This window comes from Protopterus annectens, chromosome 1.part0 (assembly GCF_019279795.1).
Source record: "Protopterus annectens isolate FY-2018-M chromosome 1.part0, PAN1.0, whole genome shotgun sequence".
In the NCBI taxonomy this organism is placed as follows: Eukaryota; Metazoa; Chordata; order Ceratodontiformes; family Protopteridae; genus Protopterus; species Protopterus annectens.
Genome location: NC_056725.1, coordinates 1,347,718,202 through 1,347,739,687, shown reverse-complemented (window position 1 = coordinate 1,347,739,687; position 21,486 = coordinate 1,347,718,202). Strand labels below are relative to the sequence as shown.

The window sequence follows — 21,486 nt, the reverse complement described above, 5'->3', positions numbered from 1 at the left end:
ATCTCAAGGGACTTCGCCTGACGACAGAGTCGGTTCCCGCCAGAGGCAGAGGGGAACAACAATGGTAGACGCCGCCTAGAGGCAGGGGGTCCAGAACCAGGGCAATCGAGAAGCCTTCTCTGATAAGCCCTTTCAGCATCCCTGAGGTGTTCGACTGCCCACCTTCGGAGGCAGTCGGGGAAGATTGTCACTGTACCCAGAAGCCTGGCTATCCCTGACTCAAGACAAATGGGTACAGTCCATCATTTCTGAAGGCTATTCCATTCCCTTTCGTCATTCCATCAAAAAATCCCTTCCAGATGTTCCACCGCTCAAAGGGATCTTGCAGCTTTGGAAATTTCAAAGCTGCTTGCAAAAGAGCAATTCAGCCAGTTCCAGCAGACCAGCAAGGATCCGAATCTACTCCAGGTTCTTTAGTTCCAAAGAAAACAGGGACTGGAGACCAATTTTGGATCTCAGTATCTTGAACAAGTCAGTCAAGAAAACAAGATTTCGGATGGTCACGCTGCAGTCCATCCTTCCCCTATTGGGAAAGGAAACTGGATGTGCTCTATAGACCTTCAGGATGCATACTATCACATAAAATGAACAGACGCCCAGAAGATTCCTCCGCTTCAGGCTGGGAACCAGTCATTTTCAATTCAGGGACCTGCCCTTTGGTCTCACCACTGCCCCCCGGGTGTTTACCAAATGCATGGCAGTGGTAGCTTCTCACCTGAGACGCCAAGGATTCCAGGTGTTTCCATATTTGGACGACTGGCTCCTCACAGCTCCGACCAAGCATCTTCTTCTATTGGCCAGGGACTACACCTTTCGGATTTGTCAAAATTTAGGCATTTCAATAAATTGCGAAAAGTCTGTTTTGTCGCCTTGTCGCATATTACCTTCATAGGCGCAAATCTAGACACAGTCAACATGTCTGCGAGACTAACAGATCAGAGAATAACAGACATACACAAACTGGTCTCGCCTCCTCTTCAGCAGCAACAGAATCAAAGCCAGGTTAGTTCTGAAAGTGTTTGGGATTATGGCGGCTGCCATACCTCTGCTTCCATTAGCCAGATTCCACATGAGAATCCTTCAATGGATGCTCTTCACGCAATGGTCATACCAGCAACTTCCGATGTCCCACACCATTATGATTACGCAAACATGCAGAAATCATCTTCTGTGGTGGATGTCTTCCTCAGCTCTTATTGGGAATACCCTTTGTCCCTCCCCGTCCGGTTGCTACTCTGACAAGGGACGCCCCCCTGATCGGGTGGGGGGGGCATTATCAGGGCAGAACTGTCCAGGGCACATGGCAACCAGACGAATGCCACTTGCACATAAATGTTCTAGAGATGAGAGCAGTGCTTTTAGCGTTGCAAGCCCTTCAAGACTCTCTTCCCTTGGGAACGATAGCAATCCAGACGGACAATATGTCTGTAGTGTGGTATATCAACAAACAAGGTGGAACCAGGTCCTACCCCCTGTGTTGAGAAGCACTCAGACTGTGGCAATGGGCGATTTCTTCTCAGCGGTTTCTGATAGCAACACACATCCCCGGGAAGTCCAATCAAATCACGGACAAGTTGAGCAGAGCTATCCTCATGCCTCACGAGTGGTCTCTGAAAGACTCTGTTGTGAGAGAAATTTTTCTCAAGTGGGGTCAGCCTTGCTGCGACCTTTTGCTACTCCCAAAACAGCAAGTGCAGAGATTATTTCACCCTATTCCCTTTACCAGGCCAGCCCAGCAGAGACGCTCTAGTCCAAGTTTGGCCCCGGGGACTTCTGTATGCATTTCCTCCCTTCCCACTAATCTCTCAAGTGATACAGAAAGCTATCGCGCAGAAGGCCTCATGATCCTCATTGCTCCTTACTGGTCTCGACAGGTTTGGTTCCCCTTTCTACATCATTTTCTGTTGGAACGACCTTGGCATCTGGACCTAGTTCCAGATCTTTTGATCCATCAGTCGGGTCAGTTTCATCGCCCTTCCTCTCTGAACCTCACTGCTTGGTTCCTCCAATTCCAGCCTTAGCCAGGCTTCCTCAAATATCTCACTCTGTCCGAGATATTTTGATAGCTTCCCATAAATCTTCCACTCGGAAGATTTATTTGAGTAAGTGGAAACGTTTCGCCTATTGGGCTCAAGGAAGGGACATAGATCCTTTCACTGCTTCCATCCAAATGGTCCTTGATTTTCTAGCTGAACTCTTCCATGCAGGTTCATCTCCTTCTACTCTTAAAGTTCAATTGGCAGCTATTTCTAACTTTCATGTGGGCATTTCAGAGTCTGCCATAATGTCCCACAAGCTTTGCAAAGCCTTTTTGAAGGGAGTTTTTCTACTCAGACCTCCTATAAGAAATCCTCCTCCTCCTTGGGACCTAAATTTAGTTCTTAGTTCCTTGATTCTTTCCCCTTTCGAACCTGCAGCCTCCTGTTCTTTAAAATTGCTATCATGGAAGACACTCTTTCTGGTAGCTATTACTTCAGCTAGAAGAGTTTCAGAACTTCATACACTCAGCTGTCGACCTCCTTATCTGTTGTTCCATAAGGACAGGGTATCTTTACGAACCAACCCGTCTTTTTTACCTAAGATAGCCTCGGCCTGTAACCTAAATCAAAGCCTTGACCTCCTGTGTTTTTTCCAGAATATTCTAACAGGTCTGAACAAAAATTGCATTGGCTAGATGTTCATCGTCAGTTAAGGTACTATTTGGATAGAACCAAACAATTCAGAAAATCTGACCAGCTTGTTTGTCTCTTATGCAGAAGGCAGAAAGGGACTTTCAGTTTCAAAGGTATCATTATCTAGATGGCTAACATCTCTGATTTCCCTTGTTTATGAAATTAGACACCAAAAGCTGCCTAACAAACCTAAAGCCCATTCTACCAGAGCTTTGGCTACTTCTATAGCCTTCCAAGACAGACTGCCTATTGACACCATTTGTGCAGCGGCTACTTGGGCTACTCCTCACACTTTCATTTCTCATTATAAGTTGGATTTAGCTTCTAGGCATAGAGCTAACTTTGGTTCCACTGTTCTCAAGAGTCTGTTCCGTTAGGCCACCCGGGACAAGGTGCTAGGGATGCGGTCCCATCCAGCAAGAATGAAGGCGAGATAGACAACTTAACATATAGAAGTTATGTTCTTACCATAACGTTCCATGTTAGTTGTCTTCTTCTCGCTTCTTCTTCTTCCCACCCTCCTTCCCCCTGGCCTGGACAGACCTAGAGGAGTTTTTGATTGTGACCTCTCTTTCTACCACCTCTTTACTTTAGGTATATGCTGCTGTGCATATTTTCCTGGATCAGGATGTAGGTCACCCTTCTCTTCTCCCTGGTTTATAGAGGTGGACTTTGTTTATAGTTATTCTGTTACTATTATAAGCTGGGCATAGCTTACAAACGAGATCTGAGGTAACTCACGCCTAGCATTGTGGGATATAAGGGGAGCCTCGAGCCGGTGGAACCAACTCTCGAGCTTTTAGAGTGGCCGAGTCGGAGCCGAGGTCGGCTCCGAACCCATCCAGCAAGAAGAAGGCGAGAAGAAGACAACTAACATGGAACGTTATGGTAAGAACATAACTTCTATTTACTGTGTTTTCTTTTACAGTGAATGTTGTTTTAGGCAGGGTTATCAATACAAATGTGGAAATGTTGCGGTTTACGTATGCACTTTATGGGCAGCATGCCATGTTTTCATAATACCGTGTGCGTCCCGATGTTAAAATATCACCAGTAGTGCTGAAAAAATGTGAATTAGTGCGTTTTGAAGATATGCATACAAGAAGACAAAGATAAAGGCCCAGAAGAATGAAAGCTGGAATTATGCAAACCATGTACTGAATTATAAAGATGTAGCAGTCCACATCTTTTCAGCCGTAATACATGCCCATCACCACAGAAGACCAAAACAGTGCCGTCAAGTATTCAAGTCCTAAACACCTGTTAACATCATCCACCATCAGTTTTGCAAAGCTTTACATCTTGCAAGTTTTCTGTTACAAATGTTTGATAAAGAAATAGTTTACCGTTTGAGAAAGAAAGAGTTAATTGAAGCATGCATCTGTAATGCATGTAAAACAGGAAGAAGATTTCGATGATCGATTCTCTTTATGAATGTAAGTGAAACTAAACACAATCCTAAACCATCTTATTCTGTTGGGATGATCATCTTATCCTACTTGTCTTGCCCTCTTCCCCACTCAAATAATTCCTTCAACTCTTTATTAATTATTGTTTACAACTTCCCTTTTGATAAAAACATGCCTAATCTGTATAAAAAACTAAAGCAACTAAAAACATTTTCGCTACTCGTTTCAGTTTCTCACTTTTGGGTTATCTTTTGTTTATTCTCTTCTCCCGTATCCTTAGCTGCCGTAACAGAAGCCTTTAACCCATACTCCTAAATACTTAATTTTATCATGTCCTATTAAATATGGGCATTTCTGAAGCAGTTCGTGTATGGGTACTTAATTTCCGGCTATAGCTTTTATTTTATCTTTATTAATTTTATATCCTGAAAAGACTTAAATGTTCCAGAACAGTGAAGTGTCCAGAAACAGAATAATGTTCAGGAGCAGCAGTCAGGTTTAAGGGAAGTCAGGAATTGAGAAACGTATGTAATGTTGGAGTGAATGAAAATTGTTAAAGAAGACAGAAATGTTTACTGCATGACAATAATGATGGAAACTGTTGCTATGGTTTGTTGTCTTTTTTATTAATGTTTGTAAACCAGTGTTACAGATTAAAATGTGTTGATTTAAAAAATTGTTTGCTGAGTTTGCAATTTGAACCTGTACAAAATGGAGGCCAAGTGGTAGCTGACAGCGGTCAGCAGTTTGTCAGCCATTTTACCAGGTGGTTTAGGTGTTTATGGTAAAGGTGTCATCTGCCAACATTGTGTGTGTGTGGGGGGGTTAACACCTGTTTCTGAAACTCTGGCTGGATGCAAGCCTCAGTTTGTGGCATAGTTCCTTGCTGTAATGACTGCAGTAGTTACAACACATACTAACATCTGTAGTTATGGTAAGTTGACAACTTAACTGCACTTCACCTGGATGTATACTGTTTTGTAGTCTGATAAAAGAAAAGTATTTTTAATGTGCTTTGTGTTTTTTCCTGTTCCCTGTAGTTTGGCCCTGCCAACCCATTTACAACACAGCAGATGAGTGCACCACGAAATATGTTATCAGGCTATGCAGAACCAACTCATATTAATGATTTCATGTTTGAACAGCAACAGAGGACCTTTGCAACTTATGGTAAGTGTCTAATAGCTTTATGTTGGTGGAAGTGATAAGAACTGAAAATTGTTCTTAACATCGTGTTTGAATAGGTAGGCTAGTATGAAGGCTATAAAGGCTAAAACAAAAAATTAGTCTGTAGTCTGCTTTATTGTCTTGGAGACATGACACCTGCAAGGAGTGAAAAGCTAAAATCTTAGCTCTCACTGATGGAGATAAGGCTGCATCTGATTGTCAGTACAGTCTTTTTGTTTCAGTAGATGGTTGCAGGTAAAGTATAATCAATCAACCGAAAATATTTGTTTCCTAGTTTGATTGTCAATTTAAACAGGAAAGTGGTCTGATTCCAAAGGACATTTTTTAGTTATTACTCTGGTGTACTTATGGAACGTCCTTTTTATTTTTTATGTGAAAATGTCTTATTGAGAAAAGAATAACAGTCTGTGTACCCTGTCTTTAAAGAAGAACTGTAACTGGTGTTTTCATTCAGATGACCTTGTTATGCAAAGCTGCTCTGCAGTATTAGACTTATTTACCAGGTAGCATTTTATTTGTTTTGTGGAAGTTTGCAGGGCAAACACATTTATTTACCATATATGTTATACAAAGAACTGCATTACACTAAAATGACCATTTGTTACACTATTTTGATTATAGAGTGAAACGTTCAGTTAAATCTGGATGTGGTGTTTTGTGTTTGTACTATTCTGTAAGTTACTTTGACAAACCAAAGCATCCGTCCAGTTTGAGTGTACAAACACACCAGTGTGATATGTTTAACACACTCACTACCTGATAACTAAAAATAGTTAACATTTATGCATTTATAAAGTGAAAGTGATGAATACTGCAGATGGGATAGGTCCAACTTGCTTTTGTGGTAGTGAGTATTGTCTGTACTGCCTGTCTTCAAGGTATTTTTTCTAGGTAATATTCCCCACCTGTCATCAAACCATTAGTTGTCCCTTTGTTGGACTTGAGTCTGTTCTTTCCTAGCAGTAGTGAGTCCCCAGATCCACTAGGATGAGAGACATTCAGAGTGGTCATTCAAGCTAACACTGGGGACTCTCTGCTGTTCCTGGCATGCTGACAGTGAAAGTATTTTCTGTGCAAGTCCCTAATCCTGCCCCTGAGCAGGGGTATGGGCTAATCGCCAGCACTGCAGGGGCTCACCACTGCCTCCAGCTGTAAGTGTACTGTATGCAGTTGTGCAGTCGTAATGAAGGATGCCATCAGACAATGGCTTGGGGAGACAAAAGCCTGTCCACAAAATGTCCACTGCAGTGGCCCCCCTCCTCTATGGGATTGCGGCTGTGAAAGACATCTGCCATCAAATGTGGTGCTAACCTAGCCCATATGGAGGCTTGAATCCCATCACTGCCAGCCAACTGTGGAGGAGAGCAATAACCATTACCTGCAAGGGGTGGATTAATACCAAGAAAGCAACCACAAATCTGTGTCAATACCTAGTGTACGAAGTACAGCCTAGCTTCCAGAGCATAAAGGGAATATGAACTGCTGTCCTCGGCATGGGCTTCCAACTTCCACACCCAGCTTGAATGGCACACAGGTCACTTAAAAGAGATTATTGCTTTGCGCAGTGCTCTTGGGCCCCTGCCTCATCAGTCTCTGTGAATCAGTGTCTTCCAATGCCCCTTTATTCTACGATAAGTACCTTTCACATAAAGTATTATTTTCTCCACACACATGCATAAAGTCAGATCATTCCCAGGGAATGCTGGCAGAATTCCCCAGTTCCCCACAACTTTTCTTCTGGCATGGGTGGTATAACTACCAACCCATTAGGTTTTGGGGCCAGAAATCTTTGGTTTTCATTTGCTGTAAAATCAAGACGAGTACATAATATATCCGTTATTATTTGTTTCACTGGTAGTCTGCCTATCAGTCTTATGGTAGTTGATTGACATATAGTTTACTGCTCCACAGTGTAAGTAATGCTTTATTCCCTTCTCATAGACACAACAGTGCATAAGTATTTTAACAAGTAAATGTCAGCTATGAGAGCTTGTATGTAAATTGAAATGTACTTTAGTAAAGAAATTAGTGCAAATGCAGATTAAAATATATATAGACTGACGCACAGAAAATTAAAAAAGGCAACAAACAAGAGTCGTACAAAAAAAAAAAAAACTTCAGATACTGAAGTTCCCTTGCTGGGTTACTACAATAATACTGATCTGAAATAAATAGCTAGTACTTAAGATGGTTCCTCATAGACAAGTCAGGACAAGACCATGCTGACATCAAGTGCTGTAGCATATTTCCCCCATTTTCCCAATATTCATGCTGTCATCATCCTGTTACTAGGGAAACGCATTGTAAACCTATCTTGCTCAGCAAAACAGTCACCAAAGTTTGTCAAAACACATATGCTCTCATTGAATCCAGAGTCCCAGCTGTGTCCTTGTAGCAATCCCACCTGTCTTTTATCTTTGCTTTTTGCAGTAAGAAGTGGTGCCAGCACGTCTGGTGTTTGAACACATTTCACAGTCTTTCTCTATCCCTTTGACATCAAACAATGTCTCACATTCCTACATAAGAACATATGCTACAGATAAATGTGGGAAAAAAAAGAAAATGCATTTTGCTGCATTTAACTGGGCATCACCCATGGCTTCACAATTTTATTTCTTTTAGCCTGGCATTATGCCTGGTTTCACATTGGCTATATGGATGTATTGCTCCTTCCTTACCCCATGATAGACTTGCCGGTCTTCCATTGTCAGTGCCATCAAGTGGCAGAGACTATTGTTGAGCTCTGGTTGCTTGGACCATAGTCAGTTTATTCCTCTGTGCCTCTGCCACTGGCTGTGTTCAACATTTTTACTCAGTCATAGTAGTCATTGGCAGTGCACAACTTCCTGCGATATTGGGGTGTATAGCTATGGTTCTCTGCTTTGGTATCATAGATCGTCTCAGTGACACCATTGTAATTTTTGTGCAGAGCTAAAAGAGGACAGTTTATTAATAGAAAATGCCCAGAAAATATGAAATTGTTGTCGATGGCAAGCAAATGATGGCTTTTGTAGTGAAAAGGAATAAATAATTATTAAATAAGGAAAAAGGATAAAACATTGATATTACATGGACCTTGGCTCTTTAGACATGAGTAAAACAACAGAAACAGGAAAGTTAAAAGGATCTAAGGAGGAAGAATTGCATCAGGCAAAGGAAGAGAGAAAATATAGGACTGCCTTATGAGACAACACCAAAGAAAAGTAAAGCTGTAAATGGAAAAGCTGAAAAAGAAAGCATACCACTTAGAAAGCTGAATGTATATAGTAAATGCAAAAAAAAAATTAGATTGCTACAGTGTACAGAGTTTTTTGATGAAATGATAAATTGCAAATCTCTGATGGTTATGATAGAATAATGGGAAGGAGGATGCACCTTGTGGGAAGTCGGGTTGGGAGACCTCAAGTCCTGTGCTTTTTTATACTTGTACAAAGGATGTCATACTGAGAGGAGTTGAACTGCAGGGAGTAGCATGGCAAAATCATAATATAAAGATGGTTTAGGGCTATTAGTTTGCTCTGTACAGAAAGAGGAGTGCTGTTATGTAAGCCAAGACTTTGGGCCGTCTTCTTGAATGGTGCACTTTGTCACTCTGGTTGTGATGTGGAAATCTGGGAGCTCACACTGATTCAATTGAAAAGGTCTTTGCCTTTGCTGTAAATGCAGTAGCGTCATATACCAAGACATGCCCTGTGCTGTTTATATACTTAGTGTACAAAGGATGTCATACTTGAGAAGAGCTGAAAAGCGAGAAGTAACCCGGCAGAATATAAAGATAGTTCAGGACTATTAGTTTATTCTGTACAGAAAGAGGAGTGCTATTCTGTAAGTCAAGGAATGTGGGTGCTCTTCTGTGATGATGCACTGTTCCTGTCTGGTGGTGATGTGGAAATTCAGAAGGTCACATTAATTGCCTTGAAGAAGCCTTTGCTGTAAATGCAGTAGTGTCTTCAAAGCACCTCTCCTTATGAAATTCTTCTGGAGTTCTAGTGGCGGTGTTGGTCACTGAATGAGAACAATTGCGCAGGCTACGTTTATCAGTAGCATAACCTATTTCAGAAATTGAGAGGCTGGGACATAAACAGCCAGTGAAATGACACAAGAAAGCCAGGCAGATGCAGGGACTGTAGAGGCTTTAAAGAGAAGGTCAGTGATATGTTAGTTAGAAGGAAGGAGGAGTCCTGCAGATATCTGTGCCTTCCTTGCTAGGCTCAGTGTTTCTTCTCCACCATTTGGAATTTAGCATTACAACAAATTCCTTCATTCAGGTACATTCATGCACCATGATGAAACATGCAAGCTGCTCAAGCACTCTTAACTTTTCCAGTAAACCTTTTTTTTTTTTTTTTTACTGATCACACAGTTTAGATCTTCATCGTAGTTATAGGCAGTAAAGTCCTGCACTTGTCTAAGTATCATAGTAAGTGCTTTTATGGCTGTTAGAAGTTTCAATGGCTTTGCATCTACTGTCTCTGGAAAGAGCATGATGTTGACCGTTGCTGATGGACGCGGTCCAGGCCTCTTCCTGTGGAGACGGATTTATTTGTTGGGGGGAGGGGTGGTTCTATCTCACAACCCCAGGAAAAAGCTGGAGGAGCATTACAAGTGGGGGGTGTTGGAGCCATGTTAAGGCCTGATTCCTAGTGCCCCATTAGACTTGTGGACCTTCCAGTTTGTGAGCTCACCCTGTACTAGTGAGGGCTGAAGTCCTGCCAGTCCTTAGCCATGATTGAGAACATTGGGAATGGGGAAAGAGCATCCTTGGCTCCCACTCAGAGACTGTGTATGCATCTTAAGGTTCTTGCTCAGTCCTGTTTTTGGATGAACAGCTGACATCCACTTGTAAACTGCCTGCGCCCAGAAGTTAGTCCTTGGAATAGTCAGGTATACTGAGGGCTGTAGAACTGTCTGTCAGGCTCACACAGGCCAGCAGACTTTGATCGTGGGGGGGATCTGTCTGGCCTTCACTTCACCATTGTTTGTGTGTCAGGGTGTGGTCTTTAAGCAGATTTTGGTTGTTTGTCTGTTAGGAACTTAAGTAAATAGTTTGGAGCGCATCATTGTAGAATTCAGTTTAAAGCTTATGCCGTGCTCTATTTGTTAATTTTCTCACATCACATTGCCCTTCATTAGCTCATATTTTAAAACTGCTTCCCAGTCCCATGGTGCAATGCCTAACCATCACATTTTTAACTCCACAGACCCACCTGTAAATGTTAAGTGGATTAGTACTCCATTGTAGTCTGTTACACCACTTCTGTGTTCCATTGTTTGTGTCCTGTAGGTCCTGTTATGATTTGGAAAATCATCTGACCACTGTAACTCAGACAGACAAATAATGAAGCAATCATTTTCTTTCTTAGAAAACTCTTCTTTTGAGATATCCTTCAGTTTGTGAGGAATGGCTTAGGCTGAACCCCCCCCCCCCCCCCAAGCAGTTAGTATAATTTTTACGAAAAGCCCATTGAAATTTTATCTGACCTTAGAACCAGTCTAATGCTATTAGAGAATCTTGTAGGCACTATGACTGTGTAGTGTTAGCCCCCAATAATTGGATGATGTTTTCAGGCTCCTGTTTTAATGGGCAGACCAGTTTATTCAGTGTCCTTTTGCTAATAGCTGTGTTATCTTTTCTTTTCACCATAGGTGCCAGAGTGTAGAGCATTTTTTTCATCTTGCCTCAAGAAAAGGAGAGCAAAGCATTGGTCTGGTGTTGTAAGAGAATTTACTCGTTTGCCGTGTTAGGGCTTAGTACACTCGACAGTTCGTCTGACCTGTCCCATATCTAGTTCCACTGTGTGAGAAAGGTAATGCACGAGTTGTGCAAACTTTGAGTCCAAGCTCAAGTTGGATCTTTAAGAGACCCTGTCCTTAACTTTAAGTGTGGGATGTCATATGTCTTGCTGTGTAAGTTGGAGGCTGTTGACATTTTAAGTAGGCTACAGATAGATGCATGCCTGCAGAGGAGTTTTTGTCTGAGGTTGTCCTCATTAAAGGAGGACAGCAGGCTCAAGATCCCGGGTGCCTACTTTTATGGGTATTTGCTTTTCAGACGGTCTGCCCAGGAACCTATGTAATGATATCCCAAAGAAAGGCAGGACCTTATTCCTGCCAAGGGCCTGTGTAATATGCCCTTCGTCCACTTTTGCTCACTCCTGTGCAAGAGCTGACTAATCCCAGAAAGGAATAGGCCCCCCAGGTGTTCAAAGTAAGGCCTTATTCATCACACGGGGAAGGATATGTTGTTCTGTCATGTACCTCTTGGGCTATCCTTGCTCCATGTATCATTAATGGCAATGTTATGCTCCACCCAGTGTCAGTGATTACTGTTCTGGTGCTGGAGAGTTCCCAGAAGAATGCTTTTCTGGGATACTCTTGTGTTCCCCATTAGACACCCTATACCGTTTGCTGGTCTTGGTGACCTTGGAGTTTACCAGGCTCAGCTCATCATTGCTACAAGTAGATGTCATCCATTGATTGTCTTCCTTGGTCAGAACATTATATTTGTTCAAGATCATGGAGTACGTTTGCGGTTAATACTTTCAGATCCTGACTTTGCACATTTATCAGGTTTCTCTGTTCCCATTGTAGCTCAGAAATCTGCTGGCATCCTAGGCTCACATGCTATCTCAACTTCTTCCTTTTAGTCCCTTCTTATGGATTCATAGGGAAGTGGTAGGCTAGCTGCCCTTAAAGGCCATTTTAAACCTAGACAGTTTTCCTTTTTGTGCTCAAAATAACCTTTCCCATTTGGTTGTAGATTGGCCTTACCCATCCCATGGTTGATATTTATATGTTACTCCTAATAAGAATAACTGGGATTATAGCATAGATATTTTGAGGTGACCCATGCATGGGATAAAGCATTTAGGAACTGCATCTGTCCATTAGTAGAACAGGTGGCAGTCCTCGGGTAAATTTTCTGTTTCCCATCCATAGATCTAAGTTGCACCTAAATGGACAGGGATGAACTTAGCTTTACATGGATGGAGAGTCTGTTTCATATCTGCTTATCTTCTGTGAAATATACCTGTTCCTCCAAATCATTCTGTTGATTTTTTAGAAGTGGTTTAGATCCCTAGAATGAGTATTTCTGAAGCCATTTGACTTGCTGATGTGCAGTAAATCCATCAGTAAGGAGTCAGAGGATGCCTTGTATGCTAGACACAGATAGCTTCTCCAAAGCAGGATCTGCTAGAGGTGGGCATTAAAGAATATTCTTCAGAGCTAGTCATAATCCATTAAATGTGCTGTAATTAGCTTAAATATGTTGAAGGAAGTGAATTTATTTAACTCATTAATGCCTTTGATCTGTGGACTGATTCATCTCTAGAAGCCTATAAGCATCCTTACATTCCAGAGTATTTTCTGAAAAATCAAGTTAAAAAGCATAAGCCAAGCTGTCTTGTAAATAGTAAATGGTATGAAAAAGGTACAGACAGCAATGTTATTTAAAAACATTTGTTACAGTTAATAGTAAGTACTTACCTTTATACAATACTGTGATGCATTATGAGACGCCCCTGCACTGGTCCAATAATCAAGGAGCCTGAATCCTCACCATTGGCAACAGTGAGGGACATACTCAATGGGAGGATGAAAAGTACACACACAGTAAAGTGCAATTTCCATTAAGAGCACACACAGATCACAGTCAGTCTGGGACTGGTTTCTCCCTCTTTCTCCAGATCCCCAGTAAGACTCCCCCACTGGCACAGCTATAGGGTTAAGATCTCAGCTGAGGGGTCAAGCCAAGACCTCCAGCACCCTCTCTGTCCAACCAGCGCTTGTGTGTCCTTGCCAAAGTAGCTGACACACACACACTTTGAGATTTGATTTGTATGCAAACACACACACACCTGGGGAAGGCTGGCACAGATTTATTAGCTGTGCCCCCTTCTGCCCAGACTATGAGGTAGTTATCACTGCCACCAACCCCTACTTATCAGTTACTGTAAAGGCCCTTACAAAGACTGACCAATCCTACTATGTAATGTTACTATTATCCAAATGGTAAGTGTGACCAAGACTAAGGCTATTTTAGGAGTGGCCTGTACAATGTCACCAAATACTTATGCAAGTACTCTAAGAGCTTAAATATGTCTCACAAATATCAGCCACAAAGATAGGTTTAAATGTATTTAATAATAAATAAAAGAACAAGACAATTCTCAGTCAACACAGTAACTGCAAAGTTCAGAATCACAGGAAATATTTTAAAACAACATTGCAGGACAGTCTCAAATACAGAAAACATCTAAACTAATCTTTACTATATTTCTATCTGTATCTTAGAGAGATTACTGTACCCTGGTTACTTACTATTATCAAGGTAAGTGCTGATGAGAGGATGTTTCCAGGTCCAAGACAATGTCCAAGACAAGATACAAAATATACAGTCTTTCTCTCTCTCTGAAAGAGTTCTTAAATTACTATCAAACGTTACTGCTGGGTCAACAGATGATATCACTCTGTTTGTCACCTGCCTTCAATTCCCAGGCTAACAGATACCAACAGAATTTTATCATCTCTTTGTGAGAAGTACATATCTCTCGGTTGTTTGCTCAGAACTGGAAGTTGTAAAACAATTAAACACTTTTACATTTGAAACCTAGTAAGTATTTCTGTTTCAAGAGAGTAGAAAAACCTGTAGCTTTAGACATTGTCTGCGCTGAGCTGAAGCTGAGAGAGTAGAGTCATAAAACACTTATTTTCTTGAAGTTTTTCAGGTTAACTCTGTATGGTCCAGCTTCTACCATTTAAAACATACATTTGCACAGGTATCTAGTTTATATACATTTCTGTTCTTTTCCAGTAGGGTACACTGTAGTTAAATTCTTGAAGCTCAGTACATAACATACAGTTTTCTTACATTTGTAAGACAAGCATATGAATCATATTAATATTCACAAATGACATATGACTATTTACAAAATTCAAGGTAGCTGGGCTGGAAGTGTCACACATTAGAACATGCAGAAGTACACAATTATATTCTGACTTCTATATCCTATTCAACTAAAGGTGAGTTTGCTGGTGCCAGGGGATCATTAATATTTTACAGACCTGAGGATGCAGAGGCAAATATCAAACCAGTACTGCAAAATTATTTTTAAAGAACACTGCTGTTGGGAACTTTATATGAAGAAAGAGCATCTCTAGATGGTAGTAGGCAACAGAATATGCATTTGGATGTTTTTCCTCTCTATTTACATTTCGCCAAGGGTAAAAAAAAGTTGAATGGATGACTGAATAGTTAGAAAATGTTATATAACCACTCGTATTTCTTGGTTCAATTGCCCCAAGCTATTTATTTTTTGTCAAAAGGCTGTAGTTTTGAATAAGAAATGCATCTTTCTAACAGTACTGGACTTTACTTGATTGCATTATGTGCACTTGGATTTTGTTTAATTAACCGTGTTTAATCTTGAGGGCGTTTTTTTCTGCATCCTTTTTCTCCGCTTGTTCACTGACTATCAAACCTCTTCAGTGGTACATAGACTGTTTCGTACATGGCAGTGGTGATCTGCGTGGGTGAGAAGACAGTAAAGGTGTTTGTCATATGGGTAGACATTAGTGAAGAGTTGCTTGTGCTCTCAGTAGCATTCTGGCAGTGAAAGTGTTTTTCTGTTACTGCCCTAATTCCTCCCTGTTGTGGTGGCATGCACACCTCCATCACCACAGAGACTGCCAATACTCCCAGTACATCCATACATGCATGTCCCCTTGCTTGTGGGACAGAAGCTACCATCACCACTTTGGACAGCCACAGTGCATACCCTTCTCCAAACTGGACCCTGTTTTTAGAGCTTTTCCATCTCATGACACTGGAATGGCAAGCATAGCCAGCTGGGAACCACCCTTCCCAGGATAGGCTCTGGCCATCCTCCCTGCCAACACAATCTTTCACCTGTGCTGATATGTAAACTCTGGCCACATGAACAGTACTCTTGGCTTTATCCTTGTCTGTCATGAGCCAGGCTAATCTTCCAGGCAATGGTTAAATGAGTACCTCAATTAATATTGTTATATTAGACTTAGAATAACTGAGAGAGATTAAGATGTTCTTCATCTCACATTGCTGCAGTCATAACTTATGGGTAGTCCGCTGTCCTCGGTCGGCCCGAATACCAAAGTATTAGGCTGACGTCGGTCATGGGCGCTCAGATCTGACATCAGAGCGTCAGGGTATTAAAGCGCATGACCGACGTCATATCCTCAGTCTTTTTTGCCGCATGGTCCGATGCAGAAGCAGCGTTTGCAAGTGCCGTTCGGCGTTCTGAAATTTTCGTATTCTGAGTTTCAGACCGAAACCAAGTTGGGCTAAGTACCCCGTTGGGGAATATTTTTGTTTTTCTTGCCTCAGTTAATTCCGGATGTCAGAAAAAGTGAATAATTGTATTTCTTGTGGGAAACAGATACCGCATAGGGATTACCACTCTCTTTGTATTCCTTGTTTGGGACCTGAGCACGACGTAGTCGGGTGTCGCTTTTGTGCTAGGTTTAATAAGCGCACCATTAAAGCGTAGGTTAGATTGCGCTAGGCTTGTCTTGTAAGCGGTGTAATTATAATATGCCGTCGGATCCTCCGACGCCCGCTACCGTGAAGAAGCGCAAAGAAAAATCTTTAAAGTCCAGGCAGGATGAGTCGTCCGTTCCGGACGCCGGTTCTTTAGAAACTACGGTGGAATCTGTGGATCCAGCCGAGGTTTCAGTTGAGTCTCAGGGGGAGGCTTTAATTTTGCAAGATGTGGCCTCTCAGGAGTCAGGTCAGGCTGAGGGGGCCTCTCAGGTTGCTGTTCTCCCTTCCTTGCCTAAGGTGGTTAGGCCTTCTCCTTCTGTCTCTAAGGCTCCTTCCAAAGGCAGGCCTGGTTTGCCTTCCACGGGTGTCAGTCCTAGTTCTGCAGGTTCTGTGCCTAAAAAACACATGCTTAAAATGGCAGAAGATTTAATTTCTTTAATCAGAGGTTTTATGCCCCCTCCTGATAAGAGGCCTAGGGTGGAGCCAGAGGTGGAAAGTTTGGAGCAGGCTTCAGATTACTCAGAGTCTTCGGCTGAAGACATTCAGGATTTTCCTCCTTATTCTGATTCGGACGCAGAGGATTCCACTCCTTCTGCTTCTCCTCCAGAGGATTTTTCTTTTTCAGAAACCCTGCATTCTATGAGGGAGCATTTTAAATGGGAAGGTCAGGATTTCTCAGATTCCCGAAAGAGGCTTAGGGAATTTTGTTTTACCACAACATAGGCCCTTGGCTATACCTCCTGTTTTGGATGTTGTTCAAGACGTTTTCTCCGAGGCTACAGGTATTACAGAGTGCCTGAGGCTCATAAATATCTGTATAAGAGTCCAAGGGCTGACCCAGAAACTATTAGCCAGGGACCTAAGTGTGTCAGGGCTTCTGTTGTAAAGAATCCAGTTCCTATGGATAAAGATGCTAGAGCTTTGGATAGATGGGGTAAGAAAGTGTATACCTCTTCCACTTTAGCAATGAGGGCTTTGAATTGCCAGTTTCATATGTTGAAGTACCAGAATTTTCTCCTTACTCAGCTAAAATCTAAAGTGGATGCTTTGGCAGAGGGCATAGAGTGTAAGGAATTACAGGATTTGGTACATGCCTCTGAACAGGTGGGTAAGCATTCTTTGCAGTGTGGTTTCGATGCTTTACAGGCTTCTTCCAGGGTGGCTGCCGGTTTCGATGCTTTACAGGCTTCTTCCAGGGTGGCTGCCACTGGTTCAGTTATTCGCAGGCACGCCTGGCTTAAGGATCAGAATTTGTCAGAGCATGTTAAAACTAGAATTTTGGATGCTCCTTTACAGTCTGAAGTTTTGTTTGGTTCTCCTGTGGAGTCTGTCTTGAAGAAAATGGAAGACAAGGCTAAGTCTATGCAGACTGTTAAAGATTTTTTGCAGGTGCAGCCTCCTAAGTTTAGCAGGAATTGGCCTACTAAGGGATGGGCTTATCCTTCTGATTTACAGTCTAGGGGTAGATCTAGATGTGGTAGGGGCAGAGCTCAGAGTTCTTTCAGGCCTAGAACATGGAGTTCACCTGCACAATCTACAGGTGAGGGCAGGGGCCAATCCTTTCGTAAACAGGCCCAATGACCTGCATCTTCAGCTGCCAGATTCTTCCTGTCTGGCAACTCCTTTGGGAGGAAAGTTGGCACTCTTCAAGCAAAACTGGCTATTAGTCACCCAGGACAAATGGGTGTTGGACATTATAGACCGAGGCTACAAGTTTTATTTCCATACATTGCCTCCTTTCAAAGGCATGCCAGACGTTCCTCCTCAGCAAAGGGTAGAGGCTCACAAGCAGATTTCTTTACTTCTTCAAATGGGGGCTATACAGCAGGTCCCTCTGTCAGAAGTGGGCCTAGGATTTTATTCTCGCCTGTTTCTAGTACCAAAGAAAGGAAACACTTGGAGGCCGATTTTGGATTTATCTACCCTCAACACATACCTGGACATTCCAAAATTCAAAATGTTGACGTTGCAACAACTTCTACCTCTGTTGGGCAAAGATCACTGGATGGTAACTCTGGATCTCAAAGAGGCTTATCTTCATGTTCCTATCAGGCCCAGTTGCAGGAGATACCTGCGTTTTCGGGCTGGGACTTTACATTATCAGTTCTCTGCATTGTCCTTTGGCTTATCTACTGCGCCCAGGGTGTTCACAAAGGTTCTGGCTCCAGTGATAGCCTTCTTAAGGTTAAGAGGAATACAAATTTATCCTTTTTGGACGATTGCCTGATTCTTGCTCAAGACAAGTACGAACTTCTTCATCATCTGCAGTATGTGATGGCAGTGTTAAGGTGCCTAGGGTATTCTGTGAACGAAACAAAGTCCAGTCTAGTACCCTCTCAGGAAATGTGCTTTCTGGGTGTGAGACTGAATACAGCTTCCCAGATGGCCTTTTTGACCCCGGACAAGCAAAAGAACCTTACACTTTACTTCCATCAATTGTCTCTATGGTCCAGGCTGACTGCAAGGACAGTCCTTCAAGCCTTGGGGTTCATGGCATCTTGTATTCTGGTGCTTCCCAATGCCAAACTGCATATGAGGAAGCTACAATGGTATCTCAAAAATGTATGGACACAACACTGCCAAGATCTGGACACTGTCATTCAAATAATACCTTGCATTCAAAAGGAATTTTTGTGGTGGGCTCAGGAATGTCACCTAAACAAGGGACTCTCTATGACCCGACCAGAGGCGAGTCAGATTTTAACGACAGATGCCGTCGGACAAGGCTTGGGGAGCACACCTCAATGGAAAATGGGTTCAAGACACATGGCCTGCCAGACTTCAACATTTACATATCAACTTGAAGGAGATGTTAGCAGTCCAATTTGCATTGATGGCTTTCAAGGATTTACTTCACCCAGGGGAAGTGTTGATTCAAACAGACAACACAACTGTCATGTGGTACATCAACAAGCAAGGGGGAACCCATTCGTACCCTCTTTGCAGGCAAGCAATGATTTTGTGGGAGACTGCTCTCAGTTTACACCTCAATCTTCAGGCAAGGTATCTACCAGGAGCACAGAACTCCTTAGCAGATGTTTTGAGCAGACAGATAGTGGATCCCCACGAGTGGAAATTGGATCCTCATGTATTTCGAAACTTCACAGTGATATGGGGAACTCCAGACATAGATCTGTTCGCTTCTCCACTAAATTTCCAGTTGCCAAAGTTTTGCACAAAAATGTTTCATCCCACAGCTTGGAAAGTGGATGCTCTATCATTCAGTTGGAGCAATCTTCACGTCTATGCCTTTCCGCCTCTGCCTCTCCTCCCAAGGTACTCTTGAAGGTCAGACAAGACAAGCCCTCCATGATTCTAATAGCTCCAGATTGGCCTCGACAGCACTGGTACCCTCTGCTGAGGAGTTTAGTACGGGAGCCTCCATGGCCTTTGCCTTCGATTCCGCACCTTTTGTCTCAGGAGGGCAATCATTTCCTCAATGTCAGGATTCAGTCCCTGCATCTAACAGCCTGGCATATTCTGTTCTAGAACCTGGAGGGTCGCAGCTTCCACAACAAGTTTTGAATGTTATTTTGGAGGCCAGAAGGCCTAGTACAAGGATGCTGATAAATGGAGGAGATTTTTAATTTGGAGCAAAACAAAGAGCTTTGATGTTTCCAGGCCTGATTTAAGTGTTTCTCTTCAATATCTTACAGAATTATTAGACAAGGGTTTGTCTTTCTCCTCTATAAAAGTTCATGCTGCAGCCATTTCTGCTCACTATGACTGTGACCCACCATTATTCTCTCATCCTTTGTTTAAGCAATTTCTTAGAGGGGCAAAGAACATAAGACCCCCACGTAGAGCTCCTACTCCTGCCTGGGATCTCAATTTTGTGTTGGAAAAACTTACTTTACCTCCTTTTGAACCTGCAGCTACTGCTGAGCTAAACTTTTTGTCTTGGAAGACTGCTTGTTTGTTGGCCATTACGTCTGCCAGAAGGGTTTCTGAATTACAGGCTCTTATGGCAGTTGAACCCTTCCTAATTTTTCATAAGGATAGGGTATCTCTGCGTACTAACCCTACTTTTATGCCTAAAGTGGTTTCAAATGTGGCCTTGAACCAATCAATTCATTTGCCTACTTTTTATGCAGATCCCCAAAATAAAGGGGAGAAAATTTTGCACACTTTGGATATTCACAGGCAGTTGCGTTATTATTTGAGCAAGACTAAAGGGTTCAGATAGTCTCAGCAGTTTGTTTCTTTTGCTTTGGGTTCTCAGGGGAAACCTGTTTCAAAACAAACTATTTCTAAGTGGATTGGCCTTTGTATTGCTTTTTGTTATTCTCATCATGGTAAGGAGATTCCGGCTGGAATCAGACCTCACTCCACTAGGGCTACTGCCACTTCTACTGCTTTTTAAGGGAGTAGCTACTAAAGATATTTTGGAAGCAGCTACTTGGAGTTCAGTGCACACTTTTCTAAACATTACCATCTTCCTCTTTATTCCAAATCTAGGGCTGGATTTGCCACTGCAATCTTACAGGGCATTTTGGCAGCTCCCAATGCTTTATGATTTTGCCAGCCTCCCTTTACCTCTGCTTTGGGATTCTACCCATAAGTTATGACTGCAGCAATGTGAGATGAAGAACATAGTACAGTTTTGTACCTACCATAAATGTAGATGTTCAAGATCCACATTGCTGCAGTCCAATTTACCCTCCCTCCTTCCCCTCTGTAGTTTGGAATGGTTGTATGGTTTGGGTTGTAGCTGTTATTTGTACATGTCTTTTGGGAAGTATTCTATTTTTGGCTGTGGCCTTTCTTTTTAGGGCCTTCTGACATCTGGGGCAAGAAAAGACTGAGGATATGACGTCGGTCATGCGCTTTAATACCCTGACGCTCTGATGTCAGATCTGAGCGCCCATGACCGACGTCAGCCTAATACTTTGGTATTCGGGCCGACCGAGGACAGCGGACTACCCATAAGTTATGACTGCAGCAATGTGGATCTTCGAACATCTACATTTATGGTAGGTACAAAACTGTACTTTACGCTGTTTACTGTGAACCAGATAAACATTAATGACTAAATGAACTGATAGGAGCTCTTGTGTAGATACTTTCTCTTGGTTACTATCCTTCAGTCATCTCATTTTATGTTGAACAACAACAGTAATATTAATTAAGAAAAGGACTTTTTATGATTTTCACTGTTAGCTGGATCTGTTATTTTAGCTTTTACAATTACTGCACTGGATCTGTTTTATCAAAAAAGTTTTTTTTTATTCCTGCGCATAATGGTTATTCTATTCACTTGTTTGTTAAATGCTGTTATTGCCCTACTAATTAACACGCTTATTACAACAGACAGTGTAGTGTGAAAATTAACCAGGAAGCTTAAAAAGTATTTGCTATTGGTTTTCTATTTTGAACAGAGATGATATAGTAGAAAATAAGAGTTATTGTCCCTGTGGATTGGGACTAGTTATTTTTTTGTTGAATAATAGATCAGATTATGCTGGTAGCCGAGTGGAAACTTGTAAACGAAGAGTAATCACAGAATTTCAGTTCAAGTTGTAGACACTACCAGATGTGGAAATATTGGCCTGGCAGGGAACATGACAGCTGCATATAAGGCTAGTAAAATTGGAAAAATAGCTCAACAGATAGTGACATCCAACTTGAGACTGCGATTTCAGCCCTGACTAAAATTAATGCTTTAAATGCTTATGTAGATAAAATGAAAGTCAGA

The 21,486-nt window shown here is 42.1% G+C and overlaps 1 protein-coding gene across 2 annotated transcripts in view; it reads left to right on the top strand.

Annotated features, from left to right (window-relative positions):
• Nucleotides 1-21,486, top strand: part of CDC40 (cell division cycle 40) — a 1,050,785-nt gene that overhangs the window by 218,982 nt on the left and 810,317 nt on the right. For both annotated transcript variants that reach the window (XM_044066713.1, XR_006364212.1), the window contains exon 3: nt 5,122-5,251. In XM_044066713.1, the coding sequence (XP_043922648.1) occupies nt 5,122-5,251 (130 nt within the window). The remainder of the gene's footprint in view (nt 1-5,121; nt 5,252-21,486) is intronic.